Source organism: Anarrhichthys ocellatus, unplaced genomic scaffold, assembly GCF_004355925.1.
Source record: "Anarrhichthys ocellatus isolate YVR2014 unplaced genomic scaffold, GSC_Weel_1.0 scaffold54, whole genome shotgun sequence".
NCBI lineage: Eukaryota > Metazoa > Chordata > Actinopteri > Perciformes > Anarhichadidae > Anarrhichthys > Anarrhichthys ocellatus.
Window position 1 is genome coordinate 2,412,473 of NW_022280084.1, and position 22,583 is coordinate 2,435,055.

A 22,583-nucleotide genomic window follows, 5' to 3' on the forward strand; every position below is an offset into this window, starting at 1 on the left:
GAGAGAGAGAGAGAGAGAGAGAGAGAGAGAGAGAGAGAGAGAGAGAGACGGACGAAAGGACTCCTCTGAGTGGCGTAGGATTATTGAAATGCACCTGGAAGGTAAACTAATTTTCTCTGCAGGTCAGAGGACTGGTTATGGTAATAAAACGAGTGATGTCATTAGATGCAGTGGTATTAGAAGAGTTCTCTGTAGGAGGAGGAGGAGGAGGAGGAGGAGGAGGAGGAGGAGGGGGGAGGGGGAGGAGGGGTCTGTCTCTGTCTCTGTGATATCTGTGTGTTTGAGATTGAGACAGAGGAAAAAGCGTGTTTTCCAATCTTCTCCCCTGCCATTATCTCTGTCTCCTCTGTGTATATGTTATTCATAAGCTTGACCTACATGTGCCCATGCTTGTGTGTGCAAGCCCGAGTGTGTCTGTGTCTGTGTGTGTGTGTGTGTGTGTGTGTGTGTGTGTGTGTGTGTGTGTGTGTGTGTGTGTGTCACTCCACGCAAGAGAAAGTGATAAGGTTCTGGTCCACTTTCCAAGATTCACCAACCACTTTCACGGTCCGACCACCCACTTTTATGTTTTTTTTCTTTTCTTACAATAGAGTGCGAGATCCGGATGACAGTCTCCGCTGTGTTGATGCTTTCATACTTGGTGTAACTCCGGTGCTGCTGGCCCACAGACCCGCTAGCACCTGCACAGCTCTTCCTTTATTCTCTTCCTCCTGCACAGACTGCTAAAAAAAAATGCAAAGCGAAGACGACATCAAATGTAAAACGTCTCAATGTGACAATCTGTGCACAATATTACATCATAAAAACAGACCTGTTTCATCGCTCTAAAAAAGAAACAAGCATGGCTGCAACAGATTGCCGTTAAGATGCTGTAGATTCTCGTTATTTGCCCAAAAACAAAATAAGATTCTGTGCTCGGGTTTAGTTGCTTCCTCGTACTCAGTGAACGAAATACGAGCTGTCTCCTAAGCAACAGCAAGTGAGTCCAAAGAAAGCTGGACTAAGCAACATTAGATCTTTGGCCTCTGTCGTCCCTTTGGTGTCCTTCTGCATGAAACATCACAGGCTGGCCTGGTTAGAAAACACGAGCGTGCTGTGAGCAGTTTACTGATGCTACATTACAGGAGTTCTGGGTACTGAGGGAACTGAAATTTTCAGTTCACTCTGGCTGCCATTAGGAGCTAACAACATGCAACATTGACTTTTGCAGCTTATGCCGTGAAGGAGCTGTGAGATGGACATCTTCTCTGTCCGTGTTTCCTCACGGACAAGGATGTTGTGGCAGAGTGCACGACTGACAGGATGTGATAACTTTATTGACCGTATTAAACTGTTCTCACACAGTCTGGAGTTGTTAGTTAGACCCTGTCACGCATGCGTACGTTTAAGTCAATTCGACCAAAATCACAGCACTTTGGGAAATGGAGCATATTAAGGGCTGCAGCTAACGGCTGTCTCAAGATGAGCTTTTTGATTAATAGATTAATAGCTTAGGCTGTAAGATATCAGAAAAGAGAGGAAAACGCCCATCGTAATGATTTCAGATCCCAAGGTGGTGTTTTCAAATCACTTCAGTTCAAAAAAGCTAAAGATATTCAATATAAAACGTAGAAATGCAGTAAACGCTCACGTTTTTAAGAGGCTGGAGGTTAAGCTAAATTAATAACTTTACAACACATTAATGAATCATAAAACTTGTTGATACATTTTATGTTGATCTACTAATTGTCTCAACACTAAACCAAACATTTTTTTGGCAAAAAGAGAGAAATGAATGAACACCTCAGACCTCATGTGGCTCCTGCCTCCTAGTCCTAGTTACCTTGAAGGCAAAGATGGATCTGCAGGTTTTATAGCTTATAGGGTCCTCCTAAAATCCGTGATGGCATTTTATTGGATAAAACATTTGTGTGTACACCATCGGATGAGTCAGCACTGAGCAGTGAGAGAAAAGGTGTGATATTGCTCTAGAAATGTGAGTAAATGCACTGTTAGACGCACAGAGTCTGTGGCATATAATGACAGATAGCCGTGCGAAACACCCAGGGGCACAAGGTAACCGCACAGAAGGCATTCTTCATTTAATTGGAACAAATGGAGGTCATTGCAGCTCTGCACAGTTCTACAACATTAAACCATCCTAATTACAGTAAAGGAACCTTATTCGGTGCCTTAGTGTACGTGCCTTAGTGTATGAGTGTATTTGTGTGTGTGTGTGTCTGCGTTGTACTGGTGTTGATAGTGTCCCTGGTTAAGCTGCAGACACCTTCCTCTTGACTGTCCCTCCCCCCCTCTCTCATCCCTCTCCAACTCAGGAAGTCCAAACGTGGTGGAGTCCATTCCAGACGATCCCACGTACAACGTGAGCAGCAAGCTCACCCTGGACGTGAGCCGCAGCGACGACAACGCCCTCATCACCTGCGCCGTAGACCATCCCTCTCTCGCGCCGGGGGACAAGAGGAGCGAGCGTGCTCTGCGGGTGTTGTGTGAGTCAACCGGGGAAATTGGGGAGGAGAGGAGTCACAGAGGATGCTGGGGGAGTAGAGGACAGACGGACGTGAGAGGGGAGATGCAAAGTTAAACCTCAAACTGCTGCCTTTATTTTTTAAATATTTCCACCTTTGCTATTCTCCTTTATTAGGCAGCGGAGTCACATTTTCCTCCTTTGCGATTTGATCTCTGCTGCAATAGTTTCACATCAGCTACCTGTAATAATGACCGCGCAGGAATTTAACCTTCCTCTGCTGGCGCACCTGATCAGACTTGAGTCACTGTGAATAAGAGGAGCAGGTTTATCATCTGAAATGAAAACCATAAATGGAGCCACGTCGGAGTCTGTGTAGGTGCTGCCACCCTGTGGGCGAGGCGGCAGCGCTGCATCGCTGAGGGAAAGTGATGTCGTTGTGTAAGGGGGTTATGTCATGGTGGGAGGCAGAGAGACGGGGACGCCTACAGGATGCAGATGGGAGTAGATTTCAGACGGGGATGAATGAGACTGTCAGTTCCCGTCTGCGCGCTTATGAGTCCTGTGTTATGTAACTATAATGTCTGTGTGTGTGTGTGTGCGCGTGTGTGTGTCTCTGTGTCTCTGTGTGTTTGTCTTCCACTTACAGATTCCCCTAACGCGCAGATCGTGCCTGAGAGCAATCTGCCGAGAGAGGGGGAGAAGTTTCATCTTAAGTGTTCGGGCAACGCCAACCCCGAGTAAGGAACGCACACACGCACGTCTCATTCACACCATGTCTGCCTGTGTGCATGCATACACACTGTCAAACACACAATGTAGACACCACAGGCACCCTTGCACATATACACAGTCTCCTGCCGACTGACACTCATTAGCTAGTGTTTTTTACTTAAATATAACTTCAGGCAGTTTGCGAGACTTTCTTCCTCTCATGCTCACATTCCACTGACGAGAAAGACGACCTAATAGTACACGTGGTACATTCTGTATGCCACAGCCACAGCAGCACAACAGTGGTTCATGTGGCAAATCTGTATGGTGAACGTTGCAAATGTAATTCACAATTGAGCTTCAGTGAAGTGTTGACTCGGTTTTATTCTGACCTGCCACCTCCATGCTCAAGGTCTGGTTACGTTTAAGCAACTAACTAACCACCTGATTGGTGAAGGTTCGGCTCGCGGTTAGAAGAAACCGTCTTTGGCTGTTGGTGTCAAGGTCCCACACTTTATGAGATGCTATGACATCATGCTACTTCCACCTTCGCTTATTCGTAGGACGACGCAAGGTCGGTATCTTTGATTATTCAAACATAATCACAGATTCTTCTGGTGAGGATAGTTCCTGATGGACAGTCAGGTTAGGATTTATGTAACTGTCTTTCTCACATTGCTTGTAGCCTTTTTATCGCCTCTTCACGGCCCGTATCATCTTTCAGCTCCATCTCTTGAACCACTATTGTTCGTATGCCGAGTGAATTACCCGATAGACTATCATTTATACAAGGGCAGTGCTTCCTCTCTCACAGGCCTTTTTCGCTCTTACTAATGTACTGATGGAAGCCCTGACTCTAATAAACAGAGCAGGCTGGGTGTTGCTGTCCTTGCCCCAGAGGGTCTCAGTAGATTTCCAGAGGCCCTTTAGACCAGCATATGAAGACGCAGACACACACACATTTAGAGACTGAAAAAAAGTGTCAAATTACGCATCGCCACGTTTCGTTTCGTATCCTCTCTTGCAAGAAAGCACTTGTTCAAACATAACACGTACACAAACACACACATGGGCGCCGTTAGCGGAAAAAAAACATCTGCTTGTACAAGCTCTCGCGTGTCCACTGATACAGTGTGTACACAATAACTCCGATACTCACAGACACAACAACCTGCAACCCTCCCCGTCTTAAATCCTGCCTACCCAAATGCACTGTTTCCCCGTGGCCTTTCTGCATTATAGATGAACCTTCAGCCAGCCAGCCCTATCGATCCACTCTCCTCTCCTCTCCTCTCCTCTCCCTGCCTCCCTCCATCATCAGTTATCTCTCCGCCGCCGTGTCACTCACGACTCGTTCGCTCCTCTCCGTCTTGTCACGATGCCTCCTTGCCCTCCTCCTCTCCCCGTCCTATCCTATAACTCTGCTCTATCTCCCCTCGCACCTTTCCCCCCCCTAAACTCCCCCTCCCGCCTCCTCGTCCTCTCCCTCCAGCTCTGCTCTCCTGTCACCCTCTCCCCTCTCTCCTCCCCTGTCGGCTCATCACAGGAGTGGCGAGGAATAGGACTAGCCGGTTAGTTTGATTGGCAGGTGGAACAGATAGGGGGCGGGGCATGAGGAGGTGGCTGTCATGACATGAACGTGCTTTAACAGGCAGTAAGGGAGTCGATAAGTTATCGACAGCAGAAAAGCAAGGCGTGAACAGTGTGCTGCGGCCCGGAGTTCAATTCCCACGGGGACCACCTCTATGCTGTAATGTATTTATTTGTGGATGAAAGTGGCCAGTGAATTATGTCTGTTCAATACGAAACGTAGTCATGTTCAATGCTAATGAATGGTTCTCTGTAGTTCAAAATGGCCCTGGCAGTGCCAGGGTTCAGCTCCCGCTGGGATCCGGATACACAGAGAGGGTTTTATATAAAGTGTACACTGAGTGGCAGAGGCTGTATGTAGAAAGGAAAAATAAGGCTAAAGAGAAACTGAGATCGCTGCAAAAAAAAAACAAATGACAAGGCAAGGAGAGGTAGAGAGGTAGAGGGGGAGAGAAAACAAACCGACAGGAGACGGAGAGATGGAGGGAAGCGGAGAGAAGCGTGGGCGGAGAGGAGACGGTAAGATTTGGTGACAAGCAACGAATGACTAAGTCAGAGAGGGAGAGAAAGTGTGTGTGCGTGTGTACGCATGCTAGAGAAGGGGACCACGTTCAGCTGTGTGCACCGCCGCTTGTGGATGATCTAGTGTCCAATCAAATCAGATACAGGTTGCCCCCGGAGCTGTCAGTCAAAACCCAATCACCGCGACGACACCTTTCCACACGGCACGCCCAGCCACTCAGATCCCTCTCCTCCCCTCGAGCTGCCCTCCCCAATCAAACTCACCGAACGTCACACTCCATTCCGTGATACACACTATTTTCTCTCCGTGGTCACATCCCGTCAGGTTCAAAAGAATAACTTACCGTATCAAATTCAATACTGTGTTTCCTTGACGCCCGGCAGCAAGAGCTTTCTAATAGAAGAGAAAGGAATTTGTGCTCGACATTATTTTTTATATTTCCCGTTTATTCCATCAGCACGGCCCGGGAGTGCTTGCATCACATCTCTGAGCTTGAATCATTTAACCGAGACTTTTTACATTTTGAAGTTAAAAAGCCTTTGCATAACGGAGATGTATTGCGTGCAAGCTTCCTCGCGTGAGCAAGGTCATGACCAGGGTTAGAATACGGCAGGTAACATGTAACAGGATTACAGTAATCTGCAACCTGTAACAGGATAAGGCCACATGCTATATTTCTCTCGCTGTTAACAAATCCCACGAAGGGCCAAAACCAGGAACAAGGAATGTATTACTCACAATGTCAGACTTTCTCTAAACGGTCATCGGGGCCATAGGAAGTCGTGATATCTGGCGACAGAATAATGATAATGCTACCAGTTATATTGATCTTGTCCTTTGTTTATTTTGTTACAAAAATAATGTGGATAGTCTGTAATCATAACTGTATATGTAAAATGATTCTTTTACATGATATTAACATATGTGTATTATCAACATGATGTCATTCTTCGTTTTTAAATGTGACAGTTATGGTCAATGCCGGAATATCGCGACACCCCAATAGAGAAGTATTGCCTCAGTAGTTAAAGTCTAATGAAGTTTATTCTGCTCCAAACTCATCAGTGAGACACATTATGGCACTCGATGATTGTTGTTATGATGGTTTATTTTATTTATAGGCTGTCACTAGTGCAACCGAACGTGTATTAATCCGCAGCTCAAAATAGTCCCCCCAACAAAAGCACTATTTGTGCTCCTGTTTGAGTTAGCGCTGCTAGTTCTCAGCTCTTTTAAAAGAACATAGTACGCCCTCTTTTGAAAAGATACAATAATTCATGCTTTTGTCCACATAGGGGCAGCGCAACATGTTGTAAACAACACATTCTATCACCTTATAAAAGTGTTTATAGCCGACGAGTATGCAAACAGGGGCTTGTTTATTTACCCAGCTGGCAGACACGGAGCAACATTAACATTAAACTGCGAGCTGTAAAAGCAAGAGCTGAGAAAAGCTGAAACACTCCACTGAGATGAAGCGCGGAGTCGGACGATTAGTCATTTCATCCATTGTTTTATAAAAAGATTGACGAGAGCAGCTTTAAATATGTCCGTCTTCTGGAACCAACGGCCTTGGGACTGAGTGGCTCAGACAGGAAGAAGAATATAACGTAATACCAGCTCCATCCTTCAATAACCTCTAACTGTAAAAAGACCTGATCACACAACAGATACTGTTGGTAGAAATAAGTGTTACAATTTAGCAAAAACACCCAACAGCGCATTCTTTACCGTGATAATAATTACAGCTGGGAGAGGGAGGAATATGCACCTCCAAAGTACCCATAATTGCAATAACGAATATCTTCAAGCGTATCATGACTTTTGTGCAGTGTTTATTAATGCATGCGTGCTAATTGAGAAGCTTCCACCTAGAGCTCGTAGCCATGAATACAAACGCAGATGTTTAGACAGGCATGCATGGTGGGAATCATCAGCGCGGTCTGACCAATCAGCTTCCCGCACTTAAACCACCTGCCGTAATACAGCGATTGACTTTTGAGCATTATGTGTATAATAACGCTGCACCAGTTACTGCCTGTGAATGCGAAGTTAATTGTTCAGTTAATTGCATATTATCCAACATTTGGAGGCGGTGGAATACAACAGCTGACTCCGTTATATTGCAGGTAACCAGACGATGTAGCCAAACATGACCATGACATGCTTGTTTTGAACTTCATGGCTTTAAAATTCACTTGCCTCAGGACAGCTAACTGAACGCTGCAGCGCTTCCTTTTCTTCTTTTTCAGCATTTTTAAGATTTATATTCCTAAAAAAGACACGTATTCAAAATCTTTGAGCTTCATACTAAAGTCCACACTCTCCCAAGTGTTTGCTCAGCAGCAGGTGTCAAGGGAGCAGACCATGTTTCTCATTAGCTTTCAATTTTTGCCTGGCAGCATCAACAGACAGAATTATTTGAATTTTTAGAAACATCTAACTGGAATTTAAGATATTGGTCTTAGAGATGTATTGTTCGTGCCTTTCCAAGCACAAAAGGCCACCTGGCCTCCATCACGAGTCTACAGATTGCACCTTTAGGTGTCGCTGAGGTTTTTTTTCCACATTTCCAAGAGCGATTAATCAGTCCGGCCCATTCAGGTCTGTCCCCGTTTCAGTCTCCCCGTCTTTGTAATTACTGTACAGCCCTTAAGGACTCGTACATTTACATAATTGATTCTTTTATCAAGACACGTCTCGCTATCTCTCTCATACACAATCTGTTATGCAGAATGGATTTTCTTTTTTCTTTTTTTTTAACGCAGGCTGATTTGAAATGCTGATCTTCGTTCTGTTGTCTTCTTCTCCCTCCATCTCTTTTAATCACTTTTCTTTTTTTCCAGCTGCGCCACTCCTCCCAGCCCCGTCCTCCTTTCCATCATTTTCTTCATCGTTCCTTTTTTCTTCCCACTTTTTACCGTCTGCTGCTACAACTTTCCTCAACTCTGTCCATCGTTCATTCTCTCCCTCAGTCCCTTCTTTTCTTACTGCAACATCCATCTCTTTCTCTTATTTGTTATCACTTTCTCTCCTCCCCTGGTTTCATCTTTTCTTTTCTCCGTCTTCATTCCTCCAAGCCTCCCCTCCCTTCCAACCATTTCTTTTCTTTCAATTTATACCTCACCCTTGATCATTTCATCATTTGTTTTCTTTGTCCTGCAGCGCTTGTCATCGCTCCCTTCCCCTCTTTTGATTTTTACTTTTACTTAGTATACTTCTTTCTTTATTTATTTTTTGAATTTGCAGAGCATGTACAGTTCAACTCAGGACTCATTCTTCATGTCTTCTCTTTCTCTCTCCTGTCCCAACAGGCCCACCTCCTTCATATGGGAGAAGAAGGACGGAGAGCTCCCCCCGATGGCCAAAGTCGACGGTGCTTTCTTGCACTTCGAGAGGCTCAATAAATCAGATAATGGCGTCTACCTCTGCCTTGCCGACAATGGTATAGGGAACAGCCAGGGGGAGTACACACTCCTGGTGCAAGGTAATAATGAAAAGTGAACAGCGGGAAGGAAGAATGAATAATGTGTGGTGGGGAAGAGGGGGGATGTCTTCTTCTTTTACTTTTCTTCATCACGTTTCTTTATTTCTGTCGATTGTTGTGGCTTTTGCTTGTACTTCCATCTTTTTTCTCTTCTGATTTTCTTTCGTTTCTTTCCTCCCGTTATTTTTGTTTTTTTTTCTCATCCAACCGCGCCACCATCACCAACGCCACCGCTTGCCATCCAACTGCTTTCGCTCGTTCTTGCGCTTTTTTCCCTTTCACTATTATCTGTCCCGTGCGTTCGATCCGTGGCCATTTTTGCGCTTTGCTTGCTCTCTCCCACTCCCACTCCTCATCCTCCTCCTATGCCTCCTCCTCCTCCTTCCAAGATCCCTTGGACCCAGACTCCCCAGACACCACCCTGTCCCTCCTCGACCCTCCAACCTCTCCCTCTTCCTCCACCTCCTCCCCCCCAACCTCCTCTCCTCATGACGTCTTCTCTAGCTCCAGCTCTGTTCAAACTTCCTCCTCCCCTCCTGACCTCACCTCCACTTCCTCCTCCCCTCCTGACCTCGCCTCCACCTCCACTTCCTCCTCCCCTCCTGACCTCGCCTCCACTTCCTCCTCCCCTCCTGACCTCGCCTCCACTTCCTCCTCCCCTCCTGACCTCACCTTCACCTCCACTTTCTCCTCCCCTCCTGACCTCGCCTCCACCTCCACCTCCACTTCCTCCTCCCCTCCTGACCTCGCCTCCACCTCCACTTTCTCCTCCCCTCCTGACCTCGCCTTCACCTCCACCTCCACTTCCTCCTCCCCTCCTGACCTCACCTCCACCTCCACTTCCTCCTCCCCTCCTGACCTCACCCCCACCTCCCCCTCCACCTCTTCCTCCCCAGACCCCGCCGCGGCTGACGCGTCGACCACCATCTCCGAATTCTCCACCACCACCCTCTCCAACGCCCTCTTCCCCGACCTGCCACTCTCTCCCTCCTCCTCCCCTCCTCCCCCTTCCTCCGCGAGCATCGCTCCGTCCACCGGCAATCCCTCCTCCCCCTCCCCATTCTCCTCCCTTACTCCCTCAGTTTCCGTCCGGCTGGATGGAGTTTACACTTTCACAGGTAAAACCATCTGAGTTTACACACTTGCACACACAATTGCAAACAAAAGAGATGCGAGAAGCTTAGTAATGGAGTGGAAAAACAAACACCATTCAAGCTACTACTTTGCTTCTTTTTTTTCCTTCTCAATACACAAACTGTGCTTGCATCGTGTAGCAGTCAAGGATACTGGGAGTTTGTTTTACATTCACAAACACACTCGCAAACACAGACACATACTCAAAGCTGACAGCGAGAGAAGAATTGCAGAAGCACAATGAAGGAAAAGTGCATTCGTGTGCCCGTTTCACAGCTGTTTCATGTCTTTATTTTTCTTGTTTTCCTCTTTCCTCCTGTTGATAATCCCTAACCCCACCCACGAACCCGCCAAACACACACTCCTCCACTCGTCTCACCAACCATCCATCCATCCATCCACTCATCCATCAATCTAAACGTCAAACAACCCATCTACTCATCCACTTGAGAAGATGCTGCCGACAACAGTGCAGGTATAACTTTTCCACCAGTCATCTGTCGTTCTGACTTTCTGTCGTTCTCACTTTTCGTCCACCTGTCTGTCTGTCTGTGGACCTGTAGGTCTGACTGTCTGTAGCTCTGTCTGTTTTTGCTGTCACTCTGGAAAAAAAACAAAAAAAAGGGACACTTTGAACTTCAGAGCGGAGGGATGAATATTTCACACTGCTGCCCACGTAATGCTTTGTTGTTGCCCATACATTCAGACACAGGCTCAAAACACACACACATGCACCCCCACACACACACACACACACATGTTCACATTGGGCACTAACATCTATCAACGCACACACGAGCATGACCCCTTAAGTGGTACAAGTCATATACACAGTGTTCCACTTCCTCTTTGTGTGTGTCTCTATATCTGTGCGTTTTTTTCTGTGTCTGTGTCTGTCTGTGTCTGTGTGTGTGTGTGTGTGTGTGTGTGCTGGGTGGGGTGGGGGTTCCGGGCTTCGAGGTGTTCTTGGGTCTTGTCTGCTTTCCTTTGATGCTGACAGCAGGATTTATGGGCTCATTCTCAGTCTCGCCTCGTCAGCATGCCCCTCTCACCTCCACGCCGGCCGGCCAGAGTGTGTGTGTGTGTTTGACTTTCTGTGTGTGTGTGTGTGTCTCATTCTGACTGGTGCTCAGAGTCTCCCCTCTCCCCACCACCCCTCCCCTCCCCTCTTCTCTCTGTTCTCTGTCTGTGGCTGGCCTCTGGCTGGCTGTTGTCATGCCCCTTCACTTCGCTAACTGGCTGAAATGTGACTGTTTTCCTCCAAAATTGGCCGTTCAGTCCATCATTTTGTGTCCCAGCTGGTTGTAATGTGTTCCTTCCCTCTTCAGATTCAGTTTGGCCTTCATTTCTCTGCTTGTCAGGGGCTGTTGGGTGTATAAGCTAGCTGTTTCCCCATATGCCCGGTTGAGTCCTTTTCCCTTCACATTGGTTTGACCCCTCAAACATTCACAAAGTGCAGTCTCTTCTTTCCAACTCCTTTTCTTTTACATTCCGTCTTTAAAAAAAAAAAAAAAAAAAGTCTATTTTTACGGTTGTGCCTTTCAAAAATGACACCCAGCGTCTGATCCGGTTTGAAAAGTCAGGCGGCATAAATGATGTATCAAATTATTTCTGCATAGATTGCTTTCTCCTCTGAGGGGCGAGTAGCTAAAGTGGCTGAAGTGAGGCAAACTGAAAATATCAAATCTCTGCTGTCGGGTGAAAAACTTGCAGCCTTTTAGAGACGAGGAAAAAGGGGGTGGGGGGGGGGGGGGTCTTATTTTCAGCTTGTCGGACGGCAATTGTTAACCAAACTTTCAGAAAATATTCTTGAGTTTACTGTCTTTATAATTTGGGATCCGCCGTGGCTGGATTAAACTCGCAGACGATTGAATCAAATGCTCACAGAATCAGAATCGGGGGGGCTTTTGGGGTGCCGGAGCAGTTGCCCCACATTCCCTGGTTTGTTAATCCAGCCTCGGATTCCTCTCGACTGAGTGTTTTCAGAGCGTCTTAGTCCACAGAAGAGCACAAAAGGGGGCAGTGAGTTCACCCGACATCAGCAGCCTTTGTTCCCACAAGGTCCTTACAAGTGCTCGGGACTTGGTGGGACTTGGTGGGTACACTTTGCAATCCTGTTGCATGTTAGTCACGAACAATCTTAAATGAAGGGTGACGTGGTGGCCCCCTTTTTTCTTTCGCCTGGCTTTTTTCTTTTTCTTTTCATATCCTTGTCTTTGTCTTCTGAAGGTTTGCCGCTGTGCCGGGGTATTATATATTGACAAGTCTTCTCCGCTCCCCTGTTCTTTTCTTTCTGCCTTCTCTCTTGTCACTCTCCCCATTATTCTCTCTCTCTCTCTCTCGTTCTCTGTTTCTGCTGCCTTTCATCATCTGTCTCCCGTTTCCACCAATATTCATACGTCTCCCCCCTCCTCCCTCTAAACCTCTGTCTCTCTTTCCCTTCTCTCTACTTATTTATCCCTCATGCTCTTATCGCTCTTTGTCTCTTTCTTTCTTATCGATTCTCCCCTTCCCTTATCTTTACTACACGACTACCATTTCTCCTCTCCTTTCTCCCCTCCCTCCCAAAACCCTCCTTCTTAAGACCCCACAGCCATGTCGACTTCTTCGGGTGTGGACCACGCCGTGATCGGAGGGGTGGTTGCCGTTATCGTCTTCATCCTGCTCTGCCTCCTCATCGTCCTCGGCAGATACCTCATCAGACACAAAGGTCACCTGCTCGCACACCCACACAGATACACGGGGAGGCACTCATGCATGCATGCATGAGATACACTGGCATAAATATGGATACATGCGTACCAAGATTGGATCTCACACGTACAAACATGCATATGAATACAAATGCACGGAGATGCAAATGCGCTCATACGTATATGTGCATAAACCTATTCTACTCTCAAAGCATAGATTGAATGAAAGACAATAAGTGAATGTTTATTCATTGCCTTTTTATACATTTTAGTTCAGCTTCCTGTGAGATAAGATTTCCTGACGCTAGCGAGATTTCAGCAGCGTAGTAAATAAAGTCAAATATTGGGAATAAAGTGATGCATTTGGACCGAAACGCTTCCCGTTCATGATGTTGGTTAGTTTCCCTGTTGCTCGTGTGCTCTGTGCGTGGGAGACAACAAAACAGTGTTTCTTTGTCTTTCGTTTCACTCTTAGTCAGTTCTCAAAAACACCCTTTTTAAGCACACAAACAAACAAGAACAAAGCAAATTCAAATGTCTCAGCTCCAGCCGGAGACAGGTGAAATTTAAAAGGCACTAAACGCGTTTCAGCTCCCAGGTGGCTCGGTTGATAAACACTCGCCAACCTCCCGCCGCCCCAGTGCGCCACAGCTGGTCCAGAATATTGAACACTTGGCATCTTGTGGCCACAGATGCCGAGTCTGTGAGGGATCGTGTCCGTGTCGCTGCACCTAGTGACTCCCTCCAGGTTGGTTAATGCACCTGTGTAGAGGAGGGTAGGATCTGGGGGGTGATAGCGTGAAGCTCCTCACTGTCTGGTGACTAAATGTGTACGAGTTCAGGGGCAAGCAGAGGAGCGAGCAATTACACGGACCGTAGTACATGAAAATGGGTCATTCCCTGTCATTTCATTGCCATTATGTGAGAGTAAATGCAGATAGTTCTCACTAATGAAGCAGAAAAGCAATCGATGAAACAACTAACAATATGTGCACTCAGAGGATAGTCCTCACAAAGCAATACTTTCCAAGGTCTTTACCAAAGTTTGGATCTCGTTAAAGGTCCCGTATTGCAGGGAAAAAAAAGACAGGCACACGGAGGTTTAATACAGGTATACTCAGACAGACAATATGAGAAAAATAAAGTGTTTTATGAACATTGAAGCATGTTAACACGTTCTATAACCCAAAATACAAGTATGAACATGAAAATAAGCATATGTCTAAAAACAGCAAAAAGAAGCCGTGAAGTTGCTCTTTGAATCTTAGGAAGAGAGTCACCTGGAGAATATCAACTCCCTGAAACACGGGACAGGGTTTCACTTGGATGACAAAGGCTTGATGGAGCCCTTTTGGAGGGCTTTGGGAGTACTTAAGTACTGATTTGTGGATTTGGAGTTTGAAAGACGTCTCGATATCTTGGGCTGAAAAGCTTTTAGATGTCTAGAGTAACCTCTGTTTCAACTGTTTTCAAAAAAATATATTATATTATATATTTAACTTTGAACTAAACATTGAAATACATTCATTGAAATGCTGTGAAAACTACTGATATATAACCTATAGATGTCTAAAAATGTTCACTTTTCAGTTGAATTTAGCCCAGTTTTTAACCGATCCATCTAAATGTCTTTGGACCTGCAGACACAGGATTGGTGGGTAAATAAAAAATAAAAATAATTTGACTTTAACTGACTTTTTACTTAGTTATGACCCAAAAAAAACCTCTCCATGGACAAATCCTGTATGGTATCCAGATAAACACATTCTTTTTATTTGTTCTCTGGACTTTTTGTGTCCTAGCGTTCCCACAAACTAGAGAACGCTTTACTACATAATAATTCAACAACAATAGAGAAAAAGAAAGCATCAAAGGTTATCAAAAGCACCTGAAGTTATAATTTAGACATCATATTGGAACATCTCGCCACTCCACTGTTTATAACAGTCCGTGGCCTTTTGTCTGTTTGTCTGTTTGACTTTTACTGCCTCAGCAATCTTATTTCTCCTTCCCTTCTCTCTCTCTCTCTCTCTCTCTCTCTCTCTCTCTCTCTCTCTCTCTCTCTCTCTCTCCCTCTCCCTCTCTCTCTCTCGTCTCTTCGACTCTCTCCTTCCACAGGAACGTATCTGACCCACGAGGCAAAGGGCTCGGACGACGCCCCCGACGCAGACACGGCCATCATCAACGCAGAGGGAGGCCACTCCGGAGCAGAGGACAAGAAGGAGTACTTCATCTAGACAGAGGACGGGAGGAGGAGAACCTGGAGGATGTGGATTAGGGGAGAGGGCAGGAGTAAGAGTGGGTCTGAGGGAGGGAGAGAGAGGGGAGAAAAACAACCTCCATTTGTTTTCACGACGCTTCAGTTCTTCACTCGGTCGGAGGGATGATGGGAGGGGAGGAACTGAGGGCAGGATAAAGAGATGCGTTGAGCTTCAGCTGGTACGACCCTCTTTGCATTGATACAGGGAAGTGAGAATTTGCACTGACATACGGATGAACTGAAGTTACACACACACACACACACACACACACACACACACACACATACATACACGAGTCAGTTTTGGGGGAAAACTCTTCTCACACGGACTTGAATGCTCGTAGATGCCCAGATTAACAAACACGAGCCTCCTTCTGTACTAACACGTCTGAATTCTTTCCGAATGACACGTTAACACACTTTCACACAAGTATCCTACTTCTAACTGTCAGCGCCTCGAAAAAGCAAAATTGTAACTCACATTCCGGCATCCCGGAGCTGATACTTCACTTGTCACACCTCGCAAAAACCCGTCTCCTCAACATTTAAACCAAACCGACTCTGTCTTTTAACATTTTTGTTTGTCCTCATTCTTTCCATCTAACAAGGCAGTATCCCTCTGTAAACACTCTGGTGGCAGACAAATCCATCCAAAGTCAATTATTACTGACAAACATAATCTCTCCTCCATCTCAGTTTAATCTTTTCACGCCATCGGACCTCTTCCTGCGTCAACCACACACCTTGGTACAAGCCGTTGAATTTCCCACAACGCAGCATCACACAACATGCAACACTCATGCAACAATAGCATTCCCCGCCTTGCGTTACCAAGCCAAGGGGCTCCAGTATACATATATAAATATATATATATAGAATTATATAGCATTCTTTTTACTTGACAGAAAAATGTTTGGTGTGCTGTAAATACACTCTCTCTCTTCTCTCCTTCCTCTGTCCCTCTTCTCTGTCTCTCTCTACATCTCCCTGTATCTCATACAGTCTGTTACTGCATTACAGTGACGCATATACTCAAAGAAAAAAAAAAAAGCCTGCCTGTTTTTATTACATGCGTGGAAATGCAGAGTTCAAAACTATCAATATCTGGGAAAAAAATAAATAAAAATAACAACGATGATGTTGCGATGAAAACTAACCTTAACTGCAAAATATTTGTACGAGGAATGTTTTCCTTCTTTGTTTATTTCTTTTTCTTTTCTTTTGGTTTTTCGAGACTTATGAGAGGTTTTCTCTCGTCGGTGTCTCAGTGTGTTACTGTCAGTGTTAACAGTTTACAGTGTCTGTCGGTGTGTTAGTCCAGGAGTCCACACATCCAATGTTTCCGACTTGTGTTTCTTTCCATTTTGAGGTTCATGTTTTTGATGCTGTCTCTTGTCTCTTTACTTTTCTTTTCTCGTGCGCCACATTAAAGTGTCGAACATTTCCCCTCCCTGCTTTGTCGGGCCCTCTGCTCCCAAACACTGAACTGTAGCAAAAAAACCTCGGTCGAACGCGGCTTCGGAAAAAAAAAGGTGTCAAAGTGTTTTGGTGGAGTTCTTCTGGAGTAGCACTGGCCCCGGCGCACGTGGTCTTCCTTCCACTTGGCTCCACTCCGCCATCTTTCTCCCTGCAGCAGACTGCTTGTCTTGGCGAGGCCACCTGGCGCTGTATTCATTAAGTAGTGACATCATGACTTCCTCTAAGAAGCTGGCACCGTCGCTGCTTCTGGGAGGGGAAAATGCTGGCTTGCTTTCCACTGCGGGGCCAAACAAAACTTCCTGGCAAAAAACAAAAAACCTTTTCTGTTATTGTTTCTTTCTCTGTGTGTGTGTGTGTGTGTGTGTGTGTGTGTGTGTGTGTGAGAGAGTGTTATTGCAAGCAGGAATCATTCGCCAGCTTAGCAAAAGGTTCCCATAAATGAACGGTGTTTTATTAGGGTTGGGAGTTCGCCTCGGCGCTGGCAAGCTCCACTTGGCCCGGTCGTGGAAATTGATTGCAATCTAACTAAGAGGCTCTGGGCTCCAGACTGTACGCATGCCAAGGTTCGGCTTTGTGGGCCAGGTGCCCGAGCCGGAGTCTGGGCAGCACTAACACTGAAGAAAGTCATTTAGGAACGTAAATGTCCTCTTCTCTTTTTCTTTTTTCCGTCTCCTTCCCTCCGCTCCACTCGTCCATTTCTTCCCATTCTTTAATCAATCATCTCGTCTGCGTCCTGATCCACCTTCACCCCGTCTCTCCTCCTCTCATCACTCCTTCCCCGCCCTTCATCTCTAATCGATGTCCGGTTCTCCTTGCTGGTCTCCGTCTCATTCCGGAGTCCGTAGACGTACGAGTAGAGGTAGCGTCTCTCGGTTTTGCTGGCGTGCGCTGATGGCTCTCTGCGGCACTTTTTTTGGGCGGTGTTCTCGAGCGGAATCCATTTGTTGTTGTCAGTTTACTTCTCGACGATCATGTCTGTGATAGCTTTTTTTTGTACACGCCCTTTTTTGGGAACGTTCAGGGATCGTGCTTTTCGTACCTTTCCCCGCATTGTTGTTAGCTGCTACCTAGCTAGCTAGTTTAAAAAGCAAGTGGCCCGGCTAGTGTGTCGATAAGCTAGCTATACTACAAAGGGTCACGCGACCTGAAGCAGGGTCAGCTGCTGTATTTTTCCCCCCTAGAGCTCTCGGTTGGAATTTGGGGGAGGGGGAGGGGCGACGCTGTCGTAAACTTGGCTTAACCAGTGTTCTGTTGGAGACTGTTTGCACCAGACAATTTGAATATTTCAAAGAATTCAGAACACTGTTTATTCCCATGTTTGCTCTACAACACCCTTCAGCGTTAGTACTCTTGTCTGCAGACCAGAGGATACTTGGGCTGTGTCTCACAGAGCTCTTTGTCCACTTTGAAGAGTGACCTTTAACCCCAGTCTAATTCTGCTCTGTGAATGGAGAAAAAGAAATACCTGCCTCATACTCAACAAAGTGTAGTGTCTTTTAAAAACGAATGGACCTGTATTTGCCTGTAATTTATCGTCCTGTCCTTCGTCTTAGTTAATGGGCTAGCATGTAGCTTGCATGAGAAAAGGTTGGAAATGTAGATAACGTTGGAGATGAGGAGTGCCGACAAGCATCTCTCCTGAGACAAGAGCTGGCGGTCTGCCCGACTGACCTCCCCCTGCTGCTCTCTGATCTGCAAACACAGACCGTGTCCCAGTTAAACCCGTCTGCACCTCCTCGGCACAGCAGCCCTCTGGATGATACTGAGAGAACTGAGGGAGTAGGACTCGTTCTGCTGCTCCCCCACCGCCGCCGCATCAAACCGGTGTAGGGGTGCAATGGCGTTGACATTGGGACGTCTAATTCATATTTCGCCGCGTCAGTGCAGTAATGACTAGCTGTCACCAGATGCCAGCAAACAGCAGCTTTTCTTTGCTTCCTTCAGTCAGACCGAGCTCTCCTGCGCCACCACTCGACTCTCACCAACTCCTCTTCAGGCAGTCGCACACTAGCTGCCAGTCATCGCTTTATTTTTGGAGTATAAACAAATTGATTTTTAAATTATGTTTTGTAAAAGGTGTGCATAATCTTAAATGTATCTCTTTCAGTTCAATTAATAATCATTGTCTTTCTTTTTTTTAAATTAGATTTTTCCAAATCTTGGAGGTTAGAAAATTTGATTTTCACATTTTATTGTTTCAACAACCATTTTTCTCTCCCTCTATAATTTCATGTATATAGTGTTGCCTTTACTGGATACTCTTACAAGCGCAACCATACACACTTTGAGCACACATACTTTGGGTACATACACATCCACACACATATCTGGGTATGCACGGCAGGCATGACGTCTGTGACTTTGGTGTATTTGTGCATATGTGTGTGTGTTTGTGTATGAGTGTGAGGTGTGTATTAATCGACCCAAACAGACCCCGGAGACACTCCTACGTGTGTTGCATTCACTAAAACGTTATCATTTCGATGACTGAAACAGCGTCTTTGTTCTCAGACTTATTATTTTGGGTGAAAAGTCTTCCTTTTGAATAAATATCCATATCACATGGGAATAGTGCTGTCATGTATGTTAATTTGTACTATGGCTGATGATGTCATCAAGGCGAGACCCAACCGCATGCCGTGGTGGGTCTGCGTCTGTTGGATTGTTCATACAGTAATTGTTTTTCTTGTTTTTTTTGTTTTTTTTGGTAAAATACCAGTTCAGTTGTTGACTTCAATAAACATGCATTTGGGTTAATTTCACCCGTCTCGTCATTGGTTCTTCGTGTCCAGAAGGTTGATCGGGTTTCTGCCTGGATCGGTCCTTTTCTTGTTGCGGTGACCAACCCCGGCATTTCCTCAAACAACTAAAATGTTCTGTTCCAAAAGGGAAACAACAAATCTCACTTGAAATATGCTCATGAATATCTCCAGAAGTCTGTATGCATTAGTCATCTAGTATTGTTAGTTATTGTACAAAAGACTGTGAACATTATCTTTTCAATGAATAATGGACATGATAAATACTCTCACAAATCCATTAACTACTCAATGTAAGACTTTAAATTGGTAACAGGTTCTTAAAATCTATATGCAGTTAATGACAATGTCCAGCAGAGGGCAGTGGAATGCAAGAATTGAAAGTTCCTTTGAAACTCAGCAGGTTGGTTGGTTTATCTCATTATTTTCTAACGGTGATTTAATAATGTTTTCTTTCTCTCACACACAAAACATATACATTAGTCTGTGGATGTTTCTGTCTTTCTTTCTGAGATCCTTGGTTCCTCTTATCTTTTCCTGCCTCCACTCCTTCAGTATGGACTGTGTTTGTAGAATACTGTTACTACATGTTGATACTAGTCTTAATTAAGATTAATAATCAGACTTACATTGTGCATATGATACTAGAACAGCACAAACTAAATTCACTTGTATCTCAACAGACACGATGTACATCGCAGGAACACTCAATTAAACATCACAGCACATTAACAAAATACACCAAAGTCCTATAGATAGAAAGTGAATATTTATCTATTCACTCAGGACTTTTGGGGCTCTGTTATTGACAGTGATGCCTAATCCCTTTAGCTATGCGACAAGAAGTGTTACTAACAGCGACTTCACTCAGAAGCTCTGGTTTAGGGGTCTCCTGAGCCCTTGGGCCCCTGGGCCCTGTAGGCTCTTTCGGTAATCCTCCCATATGTGTAAATGGTCACAATCCTCATGGATACCCATAACTCAGTCCAGCTGTTTGAGGATAAAAGACTTGTTTTTGCAGGGCTTGTTCTTGTATACCGACTTATTCCATGTACAAAACAAGAGTTTGCTTATTGCTGAGACTTTATCAGTTTTCACCAAAGGGATCTGATTAAAACTGAACAAAATACGTGCTTACAAAGGTGTGCAGTGTCAAAACTGATCTCATTTGGGAGATACAGCACAATTTGGATTAAAACACTTATTTCCCCAGATGTATCTTCTGCAACATATTGCTATATTTGCAGACTGTTAAGTCATCTTGTAAGAATATAAGCGCTTGATTAGCTATTGATCTTTGACGTTTATGGAAAATGATTGATCTGACATCAAACTTCCCTAAAAAGAAGTCACTTTAAACACGCTATTGAATGCCGGAGAGTAAGTTCCTACTAAAAAATTATGTCTAAAACAGTTTTATAGCAATGCGCAAAAAAAAAATCATGTAAGATAATAAAAAAAAAGATTTAATTTAATGACGATAAAGGTTAAGTTAGTGATCCAAAGGTGTACAAAACAGTAGCACTACAATTCAGAAGCCTGATAATAAAAACAATAACTGATTACTTTCATATTATAGATTTTTATAGATTCTCTATGACTTTGAATATTCACGACTTAATAAGAAAATTGGAAAAATCTAAGTTTGGCAAGAGACCATTTATTAAAGCTAGGGTAGGTAATTTATTTAAAAAACAATTGTGTTCTACTCACATCCTGACAGCAATCAATACATTTAATTTGGCCTGAATGTAATGATTGGACGGGCTACCTGTCTGCCTGCACAGAGTCGTCTGTAAGCTGCTAGCTTAACAGCGGTGAGTACGAACATGTCTTTTGTTTACGAGTGGCGACAGAGGGAGTCCTGAAGGGTTATATGACATATGATAATATATCTGCAATTTTCTTATCTGCCCTTTAATGTATGTCGTAACCCAACTTCACTACAGTTTTGTACGGCATTTATTTCAATATTATAAAAGATTGACAATCTGCTCCAGAATATTCTGTTTAAAGTGAGTTTAAAGCACTTGATGATTTCAGGTTTTTGTTTAGTAATATAGTGAGGTGAATATTTATGTGTAGACCATATGTGATAAACATTAAGATTATAATTGTATTTATTTATGGCAAAGAGAAGGACCTTATTCTGCCTATTCCATTCATTACAAAAACATACAGTATTTAGTTATTTAATTTATGTAGACTTTGCTGTTTATGTTTACTGTTCTTTGTATTGGTTATTATTGTTTTCCAACTAGGCAATTTGTTACATGTTTGCAATAAAACAATCGAATCAAATCATCGAATGATTTTAAGTTTCCATACGCAGTTCTCGTTGCGCCCACTGGAGTCCAAAACAGAGATTTGGAGCGGGGAGGCGTGGAGGAGGTGGAGGAGGGAGGGGGTGTGTGCTACTGATTGTATGAGAGGAGGGGGGGCAGAGAAGGAGCGAGCGAGAGAGAGAGAGAGGGTGAGAGGATGTTTGAATGGGAATCTAAAGCGCAGAGAGGAAAAGGCACTCAGACAGAGAAACCAAGAGAGAGAACAGACAATAAAAAAGTGGAGACAGATTTATTTTACGCACGGGAAAAAGAAGGAAACGAGTAGAGGAAAGGAGAGGAGGAGAGAGGAAGAGGTTTTTTATCCTCTAAATTTGTCTTCTTTCACTCTCATGACTCAAAGAGGATTCCAGTTAAATTCACCCGGTCGGGAGGAATTGATGGTGTCTTTTCGGGGAAGCAGAGCCGTGGGGAGGAATCTGAATGCGCTCGGCTGAACCATGTCAGCCCTGTGGATCATAACTTTGGCGATCACTCTGAACCAAGGTAAGATATGTGTAAACACACTCTGTCTGAACTGGGTAAAGTTTTCTAGTTAATGCCCGGATTGTCTCTCCCTTTACCCTTCCTCTTCACCCTGTTGTCTGCGGGCGTCTGTGCGCTCTGTGGGTGTCGTTCTGTCTGCTCTGGCAGCGCGTGTGTTTGTGCGTTTCCATGTCTGGCAACGCGTGTATACGTGCGCGCGCTTGTGTGTAAATGTGTTATGTTGCTATAGATTTGTGCTGCCTGGACCTGATCATCACAAACCAACAGGCGCTGAAGGGAAAACAAGAGTCGTGGGGTGTTCAGGGTCTTTGCTCTGCTGGGGGAGAAAAAAGAAAGAAACGACATTTAGAGTTCAGACACGCGAGACGCGTCGCGTTCATTTTTCTTCATTTTGCACGTTTGTGAGAAGAGATGTGGAGCATCTGCACACGACATTGCTTTGACGTGACCTTTGAAACGCATGAATAGATAGATTTGGATGACACAAACAAACGCAGTGTGGGTCAAAGGAGGATGTGTTACAAGCACGCTCACGCGCTAGCACAAACACACACACACACACACACACACACACACACACTGCGCATAGCCTGCCAGCCGGGGGATGATTGATGAGGCGAGGATCCAATGCACGTCTGGTCACCTGGCTTTA

The 22,583-nt window shown here is 44.9% G+C and overlaps 2 protein-coding genes across 4 annotated transcripts in view; both read left to right on the plus strand.

Annotated features, from left to right (window-relative positions):
* cadm3 (cell adhesion molecule 3) overlaps positions 1–14,914 on the plus strand; it is an 82,218-nt gene extending 67,304 nt beyond the window's left edge. The window contains exons 6-12 of one of the 3 annotated variants that reach the window (XM_031870742.1): positions 2,316–2,486; positions 3,114–3,204; positions 8,606–8,778; positions 9,675–9,896; positions 10,367–10,387; positions 12,497–12,622; positions 14,724–14,914. In XM_031870742.1, the coding sequence (XP_031726602.1) occupies positions 2,316–2,486; positions 3,114–3,204; positions 8,606–8,778; positions 9,675–9,896; positions 10,367–10,387; positions 12,497–12,622; positions 14,724–14,842 (923 nt within the window). In that variant the 3' untranslated portion in view covers positions 14,843–14,914. The remainder of the gene's footprint in view (positions 1–2,315; positions 2,487–3,113; positions 3,205–8,605; positions 8,779–9,674; positions 9,897–10,366; positions 10,388–12,496; positions 12,623–14,723) is intronic. The other 2 variants (XM_031870743.1, XM_031870744.1) reach the window with 2 other exon arrangements.
* Positions 14,915–21,587: 6,673 nt separating this feature from the next.
* Positions 21,588–22,583, plus strand: part of kirrel1b (kirre like nephrin family adhesion molecule 1b) — a 65,321-nt gene continuing 64,325 nt past the window's right edge. Inside the window, 1 exon segment of the mRNA XM_031870642.1 lies at positions 21,588–21,931. Within this exon segment, the coding sequence (XP_031726502.1) occupies positions 21,886–21,931 (46 nt within the window). The 5' untranslated portion in view covers positions 21,588–21,885.